The 11,669-nt window shown below is 42.8% G+C and overlaps 1 protein-coding gene across 1 annotated transcript; it reads right to left on the bottom strand.

The window, feature by feature from the left end:
* Positions 1 to 513: 513 nt before the first annotated feature.
* On the bottom strand, positions 514 to 11,212 carry NASP (nuclear autoantigenic sperm protein (histone-binding)). Its single transcript, XM_009586701.1, has 14 exons — positions 11,163 to 11,212; positions 10,216 to 10,326; positions 9,589 to 9,669; positions 9,296 to 9,393; positions 7,687 to 8,580; positions 5,770 to 5,852; positions 4,780 to 4,856; positions 4,579 to 4,652; positions 3,287 to 3,475; positions 2,860 to 3,026; positions 2,331 to 2,384; positions 2,170 to 2,241; positions 1,186 to 1,320; positions 514 to 680 (listed from the first exon to the last, which is right to left on the bottom strand). Exons 1-14 carry the CDS (start codon positions 11,210 to 11,212, stop codon positions 627 to 629), a joined length of 2,139 nt encoding a protein of 712 aa, XP_009584996.1. The 3' UTR covers positions 514 to 626.
* Between the last annotated feature and the right edge of the window lie 457 nt (positions 11,213 to 11,669).

Here is an 11,669-nt window from a genome sequence, read left to right as displayed (position 1 = left end):
TTTTTTTTTTTTTTTGATATATATATATAATAACACACATATACATTTGCTCTAGAGCAGCCTCCCAGCCCCATTTGGGCACATACAGGGACTCAGGTGCTAGCCCTGTCAATGTAAGGATCCATCACCCCCTGCTCCCACCTCCCCATGCATGAAGATAGCTCTATAAAGGGTGGAGGTGGAGCAGAGCCAATGATGCACCCAGACAGCACCCCCACTGTTAGGAAGGGTGCAGGGGCCAGGCAAGCTCTCATCAGCCTTGAAAGAACCAAACACAGGCAGAGCTCTGAGCACCAGCCTTGTGCCCCAACCCCATCAACAAGACCACAGTGAATGTTTTTGATCTCTTCAGTCAGCACCCACCCCCCTCCTGCCTCGTTAGGCAGATGTGGATAGACAGGCTGAAGGGACAGGGAGGCCAGTGGTGTGCCAGGGCTGAGACCAGCACCCCAAGGGCGGTGAGGAGGGGAGGCTGGAGCTTGTCATGCAGCAAGAGGGTCAAGACAAGGAACATTTGCTTACAATCTTTATTGAAGTCATACAAAAGTTGCCAAAAAGTGAAAAAATACACTATATACAAAACCATTTTCCTTGTAAGGAGAGGAGTGTCCAAGGTTAAAGAATTATCATACTGTGCTTTCAACTGCAGCCCCTGATTCTGCTTGTGGCCTTTTCTCTGTCTAAAAGAAAAGAAAAGGTTTTGTTTTTAAGAAAAAAGACACTGCCTTACAGCACCAATTCATGCAGCAGTTCAAGGTGTCTGTAATTTGAAGACTTTACTGACTACATGGGCTTTGCTGGTCTTCAGAGCCCAACACTATTCTAAAATATTGACGTTAACAATTGTAGCCCAAGTGATAAGTATTAAAACCCAGGAGTATTAAAAAATAGTTTGGGGGGGAAAGGCCCTGTACTGTAGATCAGCTCAGCTCGAACACCCAGAGCATGGTTCTGTCCCACCCCACAGGTTGGAAGTCTCCACAGCCGGTGTCTTTCCAGCCCACACAGCATCAGACACCGTGGTACAACATGCATCCTGCCAGCTGGGGAATATTCCCCACCTCAGCTGGGAAACTTTATGAAGACCAGCAGGCAATAAAACCAGTACATCTACCAGGCACAAACCCATGCCTGATCAGAGGGAAAAAAAGAAGCATGGCACAGACTCCTGACTCAGCTGCCCACCTCCTCTTCCATTTTTTCTGCAACCTCATTTCCACTGGGAGCAGCATCATCACCACCACCACCATTGACAGCCGGTTCTGGTTTAGACTTCTTAGCTTCATTGTCTCCCTGTTGAGTCTCCTCCTCTGGTTTCCTCTGAAGAAAAAATTGTTTAGTCTTCACTATGTACAAATTAAAGCTTAATTTTTTTTTTTTTTTAAGAGTAAGACATTGTTTAGGTGCTAGTATCTGTAGTGCTGAATTGTCCTTAGTTATAGTTTGGCAAGGAAACATGCGACTGCTGAGCCAGGTGACAGTTAAGGGGACAGATTTAGGGCATCTATGACACTTGCAATCACCTGTGTAAAGCAGATCAAAGTTGCTCCAGGCAAACCTGGACTGAGAGGCTAATAGAACACAGGCCAGGCTGTGCCGCAGCAGCATACAAAATAAAAACTAAGATCCCATAGGGGATAATTTTAGTTACATTTGCAAACAGTTCTAGAAAAAACACATACATTTAAAGGAACTCTCTCAGTGAGAGGCAGTTTATTATGACTACCATTAGACTGGCTTTGCTATTTATTAAGTCCAATTCTCCATTTCCACTTGGAAAGAAGGGAACCCAACTCAGCCTGGTTGCTTGCCCTTTTCTAAAGGTCTGTAGGCCACCCTGCTCTTCTTGCAGGTCCTCAGCAGAGGAGGGCACTCGTTCAGGGAACGCCTGCAGAAGCCACACAACTCAGCTCAGAAGTTAAACCGGTGTGGGTCAGGCAGAGGGCTGAACCACCAGGAACTAGTCTCCTGGAGGCTGGATGGTTCCCAGACTGATTGGCTCCCAGTGGAAAGGAGTTTCATGTATTATATGTTTTTAGTTTTAAGGTGTTTTTTCCATTACAGAACTGAGGCAAGGAGAAAAGCTTCAAGCCAAAAAATCCAATTATACAGAGCAAGCTAGTGGTACTTTAACAAACTGTTTGTTCAACTAGTCATTTCTGGACTCACCTTTTTCCTGACTAGGTGAGAGATGTCTGTAACACACGGAGATGCACCATCAGCTGCTTTTCTTACTGGAATCTATTACAAGACATTGACACATGAGTAACAGCAAGCAGTAATCTTTAGAGCAGACAGAAATTCTCAACATCCATCTTAAATTAACTTACTGTGGAAACAGAACCACTGTCTTCACTTTGCACAAAGCCAGATGTAGTTCCAACCTTAAGAAAAAGCATAAGACAGACAGTGGAACAAATTCTAGCTATCTATTCATACAAAACCGTATATGCTAGTTTAGAAAGGGACAGAAAACCCAACTCCTTCATGTCTCAACACTGCATTCTGCTCCTACACTTATACACAGGACAGACAGATGAAGAGCTCGCACAGTGATGCGACAGTCAGTCCACTCTCACATTTAGCTGACCTATCATTTCCAACCCTGACACATTTAATTGCTATAGAAGCCTATCAAATTCCAGTTTAGTTTGGAACCGTTAATGTCAGTGTATTTACTAACTATCCTCTTTAGATGTCAGCTGCCTCAGTTTCCTTCTCACAATCACAGCCCATATCCTTTGTGAGCAACCACCAGCTCCCTGTCTGTTCAATCCAGTCTGAGCTCCTCCCATTACTGGTTTACTTCAAGTCTCACTGGAAGAATGTTTGGTTAAAAGGAAACAGCAGGACACTAACCAGAGTTGCTTTCAGTGCCAGCTCAGCTACTCTTGCACTCTTTTGAGATTCCTTTGAATCTTCTATCTTTTCTTTAATTTCAGGAAGCAGTCCCTTCAGTTCTTCAATCTCCTTCTCATCTTCAGGGGACCCACTTTCCATCTTCTTTATTCGCTCAGTAAGCATTGCTAGGATGAAATGGTTATCGTGGCAAAAATCCTCAAGACAAAGTAGCTGTCCAGTTATCAATGTCCTCAGAGGCAAGTGTCTGCTAACACACACTGTTTCAACAATTCTGATTACCAGTATAGCTTGTTACCAGTTTCAGACCAGCAAACATTTGCATGGCAAGGTAATATGCATATCTACTTCTACGGCAGTTAAACAAAGTCTGCTTTGACTTGTGAAAGCTCTCACATTTGCTAGGTAGTTTGAGAAACCCACTTACCCATTCTCTTGTCAATGACCTCCATGGATTTACCAAACTGCAAAACCGCCTCATCAAACTGGCTGTTGTAGTGGTACGCCAGCGCCAGCTGGTAGTGACTCTCGGCTAGCAGGCGGTCGTGAGCCTCCAGGTACTTCTGCTGCAGGGCCAGGCAGGCCTGAAACTCCTCTATAGCCTGCGTGTAGTTTTCTATAGGAGAAAGCCATAAGGTCTTTACAAACCACACTCATATCCAAACAAACAAGATCTAAACGCTTATTCAGTTACTCCGTATTTTTATTACGCTTTATATAGTCTGAAAACAGAACCACCATTGAATACAGCAGTTGAGTTCAGTGACAGGCTGCTTTCAGATTATCAAGTGACACCACTCACAGTCCAACACTGTGTCCCCCCCCCTCCTCCCCACCCCGCACCTCAGGAAAAGTTTAGAGTCCAGCTCCTCTAGTTCCCTCAAGAGTGCTTTGTCCATTTACAGCAACACAGTAAACGAAGCAGCCAAGCCAAAGCCAGGCACACAAATCCTGCTATTTTACCTACCACCATGAACCGAGTGCAACTTGAATCTAGAGCTAGGGATGGTCCCCTGCTACCTCCCAGTCAAGCTCTCCATTCAATGTATTCTAGTGACATGAAACACAACCCTCATTTTGTAGCCCTCGTCCAGAAACCTGTCACATTATTTCCAGTGCTTGCCATAGAGGAAGATCACACCCTACTTGGATTTAACAAGATTAAAACACATGTTTTTAAATGAAGGGCAGATAAGACACATTAGAAGGCACAAACCTAAGTCTTGCTTCACACTCCTTTTTTCTCATGCATAACACATCAGGGTCTTTCCTGACCATACCCTAGTATTTTGGAAAGTCTAAGAGAGTCAACCATTTTTTATTTGCAGTCTTAAATGTTCTGGAACTGCCATGCTACCAACATCTCCTACTGAACTCAACGACTCACTACTTCAATACAGAAAGAGTCCTCCTCAGTTTCTGAAGCTAATCAAACCTTGCCTATAAAGCAGAACACAAGGCTGGTTTTGATCTGGTAACACACTACTACTTCTTACTCGAAGCTTGCTTTCACTGTTCTGGAAAAGCATAGACTATCCTGTTTAGGGCACCGACTTGTTCATCCATTGATTCTAAAGCTTCTCACATGGCTGCACTATCATAATTAAACAAAGTGTATTTTCTTTTTCTCTTAACAGCCCTAACTCATCTCCGCTCATTTTAAAGTAAGAAATAGAGAAGGACAAAGTGGAACTGTACAGGAGGATTAGTATTACTTACCAGATTCAATGCTAACTTCTCCTAACTTTAGATGAGCTTGAGCTGCATGGAGCTGAGCTTCTTTTGTTTCTTGTCTAAATCAAGAAAAAAGTATTTTCAAATCCTGATCAGAATATGCCACATTCACTAATTGCTTATGCCATCCCCCAAATTCCAATGAGTTTCTCTAGCAGATATCCAAATTAGGACCTAAGCCTTTACCTCTTGTAGATGACTTTTGCTAACTCCAGCATGTCCCAGGCTAGCTCAAGATTTCCAATTTCATCCTCCTCACTTTCCTGTAAAGACTAGAAATGTGTTAAAGATTAAGTGACTTGGTTACAATCACGTCAAACAACACTAAGTTTCTAAGCAGTGTTGTAAAGGAATAAATTTCTTTAAGAGGTAAACAGTTTACCACTAGAAGGAAAAAAAAAAGAACATGCAGAAGAGGTTATTGCATCAACTGAGACTTTGCCTGCAGTGAAGGTGTTTTAAATGAAACATAAGCTTACATTGTTCGTTGATATGGCCTTAATTTTTTTTTTCCAGAAATAACAGGGCACCAATATTATCCTAAGAACAAGATTTTGTTTAAGGTGCTATTTAGATGAATCAAAAGCTAAATAAAGGACTTAATGTTCCACTTTCTTTTTAAATGAGCTTTTGAACTTCATTAGAATAGCCCGAGGCAGAGACAGATATTCTATTCAAGACAGTTGTCTAGCATGCTTCGTACCACACTCCAATAGGCTTCAGATTTTTCCAGGTGTTTTGATTGCTACATCAAGGAAATGCCTCAGATTTAAGCAGCACTACACTTGCCACTAAATTTCCATCCTAATCATGGCTTATTGGACTGGGTGCATTCAACACACATAGTGAGACAACAAAACAAGCAGAGAATAAACTGTTACAAGTAACTAACTTTAGTGACAAGCTAAAGCAACTCTCCCTGCCTGCCCCTGCATTTACCAGGCTGCATTACTCATCAGTAGACTGCCCAAGTTTACAGACAGAGCTAAGCAAGATACTACAATGCGTACTACGCATAACACCGCCCCTTCCTTAGGCAATACTGGTTTTCAAAAGTAATTTCCTGCATAAGACTAAATGAAATACAAGTGAGCTTTTATGAAGACATTAACATGACATTTAAGACAAATACTGCACTCTTCCATGAACACCGATATCAGAGCTCAGCAATCTCACCTTGTCTTCCACTGTCAATTCATTCTCCTTATCATCTTCAGCTTTATCATTTTCTTTATCTTCCTCTTCAGATTCTTCTGTTTCTACAAGGAAAGTAGATGAATAAGAACACTTTTTGTTACTATACTTGCTTCACATGGAGTCAGGTAGAATAATATATCCAGCCCTTGTCCTTCCAGTGACAGGTGTGATGCAAGAAGAGCACAGACACATTAAATTCTCAGAGCAGCAGCCATCTTGCTGAAAGTGTCAGGCATTGTAAACTAAAGTAGTCCCAGGCTACCTTAGTCCTTGTTTTAAGTTTAACTTCATACTCTTTAGAATGGAAACTTACCTAAAATTCAGTTCTCACAAATGCACTGTGAACTCCCACTGAAGCCATGGGATCCAGAGCAGCCCTGGAGTTACTGGTGAGTTGCTGGACTTCATGCTACAGATAACAAGCGTTTTCAGCAAGATAGCTGCCAAGCTATGTACAAATAAGACTGTTTCTGAATTGATGTTCCTCATGTCAGACATTTAAGTGGCAATGTTATTAAAGAACCTGCTATTGTGTAGCACTGATTTGACTTCTGATACTGCATAGGAGCACTGCATGATGTGTTCTACCAGTAGAAAACATTTTGGGAAAATGAAGTGAAGGAATATGGCTAATAACTTTAGAGCATTGGTTGACTTGCATGCTAAAGTCAGACTTAATTCCTATAGCATGACCACTGACTAATTCCAGAATAACAGGAGCTTGATGGGGTGGAGACGAGAGAACCCGTGAGCTCGTTAGTCTGACTCCCAAAAAGCGCACACCTACCACTGAGAGGGCCAATCAGAGGTAAAACAGAAGAGATGTTAGGAAGTTAAAAATTTAAGTAGTGGGAGGAGTCTGCAATGACACGGCACAAGACCAGGGTGTTCAAGAGTGTCCTCACACTAACAGAGTTGGGAAAAAAAAGCAGCAGTATGCGTACATAAGCAGCCTTTCACAGGATGAGGACTCTTGGTTTATGTTCAGTCATACTCTGTCCAGACAGACACTTTGTTAGGCAGCTGCTCCACCACCAAGTGTTCACCGTGCTCAGCAGTACAAATCCTTTCAGTGTCCAGAACTATTTAGGCTGAATATTTGCCACTCCTAAAATAAGGCTCTTCATGTGAAGCTGAGTTACTGAGAAGCAAAATTTCAATTATCAGCTCATCAATTAACTTGTGCAATAGAAAGCATTGGCCTACTAAGACCATGCAAGTAATACTTCAGCAAAGTGCACAAGTTCTACTAGGTTACTTTAACATAATCCTGAAAACAGCTATAATGAAGCAGGGAAGCAGAATGGCAGAAAAAGCTAGATAGCTGGAAGACTGTACTAGATAGTAGCAATAAGCCTTCAGGTTCCAGGGCAAATTAAGTTTAGATTTGCCAACCAAATTCTCACTTGTAATTACCACCAGAAAGACTCAAATGGAGAGTTCCTTCCCCCACCAAAAACAAATTTACTATTTTGTTATGTATTCAGCTGTTCTTATTTTTCTGCTCCACTGTTTTAAATAAAATATGGTTATAACCAGAGGCAACTTGTGCTTCAAGTTATTTGAAGGTTAGTGCAATAAACCCAGACACATGCAAGTGAACATCCATTCAGTATTCTCCACCAGCCTAGCCATTACTTACATATTTCACAGGGCTGTAAGTTTGCTTTCAAGTAAGATTTGCTTTGCAGTTAGTTAAGCGTTAGTCTAGAAACTGAGACTATTTACTATTCCTTGAAACTTTACTTGGATGTAAAATCCTTCAAGAGCCCCTTTACTGTGCCTTTTCCTTATTCTAAGGCAAACAGAAAATTCTGAATGGAACACTTTTTACCCATTGTTAGCCAAATCCATCAAGTCATCCACCCACAAGTACTTTTCTCCTCTCACTGTTACCTTCTCCCTCTTCCATCAGGTCATCTTTCTCTTCTTTTTCTACCTTAGCACCTTCACCCTCTTCCATCAGGTCATCTTTCTTTTCCTCTTTCTCTACCTTAGCAGCTACTTCAGCCTTTTCTTCTATGTCATTAGATGGCTCTTTGCCCTCTGTGGGCACAGGTTCCTTTGAGGACTCTGTCTCTTTAGATTCATCTGGTTTCTCTTCTGTAGCTGTCTCTCTTGGCTCTTGTTTCTCCTCCACCTTCTTCTGTTCAGCTGCCTCCGCTTCCCCTTCTGCAGCTTCTTTCTGCTCCACAGCGACTGCTGCCTGCACTTCTGCTGTCACTTGTGCTACTGCCTTCTCTTCCACAGCTGCCTCTGCCTGCCCTTCTACAGCCTCTCCCTTTTCCACAGCTGGCTCTTTTTCTGTTGCTTCTGCTCTCTGCTCTCCCACCTCTCCCTTCTCTTCTGCAGCCGCTTCTCCAGCTTCAGCCTCTTCCACAGCTGCCTTTGCCTCCTTGTCCGACACTTCTGTTGTTCTCTCCTTCTCCTCAGTTGCCTCTGCTATCTTGTCTTCAGGAACCATCTTCTGCTCTTTTTCCACTACCTTCTCTTCCACAGCTGCCTCCTCTTTCGTAGCATCCTCTTCCACAGCTACCTGCTGCTTCTGCTCTTCTGAAGTTACTTCTTTTTCCACAGAAGCCTCCATCTTCCCTTCAGCCTCTTCAAGCATTACATCCTTGTCAGCAATTGCTTCTTCTGTTGGTTTTTCTTCTGTGATATCTTTCATTTCAACATCCTCTTTGATTTCCTTCTCAGATAGTACTGGAGACTCTTCTGTAGACTTCTTGGCCTCTTCTTTTTCCCCCATGGCGTTATATACCTGTTCTCTCAACTCCTCCCTTGCTTCTTCTACATGATTGAGGAAGCATAAACATGTCTTCGAGTTTAGTGATAAAGACATTAATGGGCACTGACAATACCACCCTCAGACCCTCCAGTGTGTTGGTTTGTCATCAGGTTAGATGACATTCCTAAAAGCTCCATTTTCAAAGTACAAGGAATTAGGACACAACCAACATCATAACTTGAACTAAGCAAATCCCTTCCCTTCCCCAGACTGCATTATTGCAAGCGGCCACTCAAGCAGTGTGCAGTTTTGCGCGCTAGCGTTTTTAGTCACAGCTAAGCGAGAGGTGCCAGTGTTTTAATAGTCTGGATTGACAGGAATTCCTGTATTATCTCCAGCTGCAGGTAGTATAATATAGTTACTGTTCTCAGACTTTTTACAGAGACTCTGACCTGTCCTACTACACATGCTGTACTGCTACAAGGTTACAAAGCAGTTCAAGTTGACTGTGAAGCTTAAGAAAGCAAGTTTGAATGCAGTGTTTCAGGACACAGACACCTGCTGACCCTTTACACATGCTTTCAGTGACCAGTTCCTTGCAGAATTTTTAGATGTTTTGTTCAATCTTTAAGCAAGATTAGAAGAACAAAAAAAGTCCATTCGGGCTGCTAAGAGTTTCAACAGAATAATTCAGGCTACCTAAGATACCAATGGACTGATCTTGGATTGTTTAGACAAGAAAACGCAGCTTGGTGCCTCCACGACAGCTTTACATACCATCAACAGTTGGTAACACAGAATCATCTTCAGCTTTTTCTCCTTCCTCTTCAACCTGCACCCCTTCTAAGGCATTTCCCAGCACACCATTTTCCATTCTAAAGGGAACAAAAGTTTGTTATCCCTTAGCTCTTGGAATAACACCGTTTTAACTGCACAAGCTGCAATGCCATGGCCCATCCCACCCAGTGCAACCCTGCGTACATGAAGTTCTAGCGTAATCCTGTCTACAGGAGGGCGAAATCCTGTTATGCCAGGCAGACTCTTAATCAAACAAGAAACTGTTAGCATACCTTGCCAACTCCAGGAGAGATTTGCCATAGTAAAAAAAAGCTTCTGCACACTCATCCGCTGTCTCACCATATTTTTTACCCCTACAAAAGTAATGAAGCATTATTTGCCTGTGCCTACTTTAGATTTTGATACATGAACTTGAAAGCTAAAAATTCCTGGACAGGAAGAATCAGTTTCTTAGCTCGTCTCCCATTGTTTCAAACAAATAATGAATGCTCCTCTCACTGAGCTAGATGTGGCTCTCAAACATCTAGCAAAGCAAATTAATCTAAAACCCAAAAAGGCATCACGCTCAGAGACTGATCAAGACTAGTAAACAAGTTATTAGCAACTAACACTATCCCATTATTTTCATATTAACAGACAACAGAACCATACACTGCAAAATAAAGTATCAAATCCCTTTTCCTCCTTACGGAATGGCACTGGCAATTACTATCACAAAAGCTGTGTAAATTGCACACCAACTACAGTATTGTCCACCACTTGAGTTAATTTAAATAGTTCATCCTCTTGTTGGTTGTATTATAAATACAGCAGCATATAAAGGTAAAAATCTCAATCTTTCTTGTATAAGCCACATCAGTATAGTCAAGCTGAAAACCAAGACCTACAAAAATACTCACAGTAAGCTCGCAGCTTCCTGGAATGCATTAACAGCAGCCGGAATATTTCCCATTACCAAGTGTTTCTGTCCTAACCCCAACAGTTTCTTTGATTCTCCATCCACATCCATACTGGGGGGGGGGAAGAGGGAGGGGGCAATAAAAATAAATCAAATACAGAATTCTGTTAGTTTCCATAGTAATTTCATATCCAGCTTTCAATACGTAGTCAGCTTTATATAAGAGTGAGTTGCATACATTACACTGGTTGGAACTACCAGGGTGGTGGGGAGGGTTGTTTATTTAAGTCTGGACCAACTTTTAGTTCTGATGACCGAGGGCGGACAGGTTAACTTTAACCAACCACTGCAAGAAGTGGTTATCAGAATCTGGTACGACAAAGGATGCTAGAGAATATACTTGAAGAGTTGCACACCAATACAACACCGAGTACCATACAGTGTTTCACCAGACTCTGATGCTAGCTAAGCCAAGAAAAAAAAAGAATAAATCCAAGTTATGACTTCTCACAGCACAGCATGATACATTTGAGAAGAATGATAGACGCAAGTCTTAGTTTCAATTCAGTGCATCTCACATGGCTCCGTTTCCAGAAGGTCCACCCCAGTCCAGTCCCTTGGACTGGGACAAGGGGAGCTGCCCACAGAGGAGTACTACTACGTGTTAGTCACATACTTGTACCTCCCCAATGCTTCCCCAGCGCTAACTCACAGATCAAGAACTTCCTAAACAACAGCTGGTATTTGTGTATTTATTAGTCCTTGAAAGAGTTTTCTTGCACTAGATTTGTGCAGACCACTGGTGAGCACAAGTTTTCAGCATCTACAGCATCCGCACCTGTTAACTTCAAGCCTAACAACCAATTTGAAGGGTGACCTTTCTGTTTCACTCGATAACCCCTGGATTTCACGTTCTTTAGTAACTAACAACTCCGGCTCCCATCTCACCTGTCCGTCTTGTCTGTGGATGTGGAAGGAGCTGCCAATTCCTCTTCCATCCTGCAAACAAAATATCAAGTAAGTGTTTATAACAGGCCACCCATTTCGTGACAGGAACGGAGCTCCCGGAGGTGTGAAACCAGAGCCAGGAGCGGTGCTTGCCTTCAGGTGTTCAGCCACCTAGAGCTGTTTCACTCTGCTGGCTGTCTTTTGGGGAACCCTATTAGTTTCAGTTTTGCTTATTGTTTGAATGAAAGGCTGTTATAGGAAAGCAGATGCTTTCACATTCAGGTTATATCGGACTAGGCCTGGCCAACAGGTCTACTGCCTAAAAACCAGGACCACCCACCCTGCCAGCTTGCAGCCACTGACCCACAAGCACCCCGCAGTAGCTCAGAGCTAGCCCCACGCCAACTGGCAGCACGGAACAAGCCGCAAAGCACAAAACGGGGCGTTTTGCAAAGCGTTTTCAGTCAGAAAACCGGGGACGTGCCCGAGGCGCCCGCCCGCGCAGCC

Source organism: Fulmarus glacialis, unplaced genomic scaffold (assembly GCF_000690835.1).
Source record: "Fulmarus glacialis isolate BGI_N327 unplaced genomic scaffold, ASM69083v1 scaffold34261, whole genome shotgun sequence".
NCBI lineage: Eukaryota > Metazoa > Chordata > Aves > Procellariiformes > Procellariidae > Fulmarus > Fulmarus glacialis.
The sequence above is the reverse complement of the archived record's forward strand: the minus strand, read 5'-3'. Positions and strand labels throughout refer to the sequence as shown.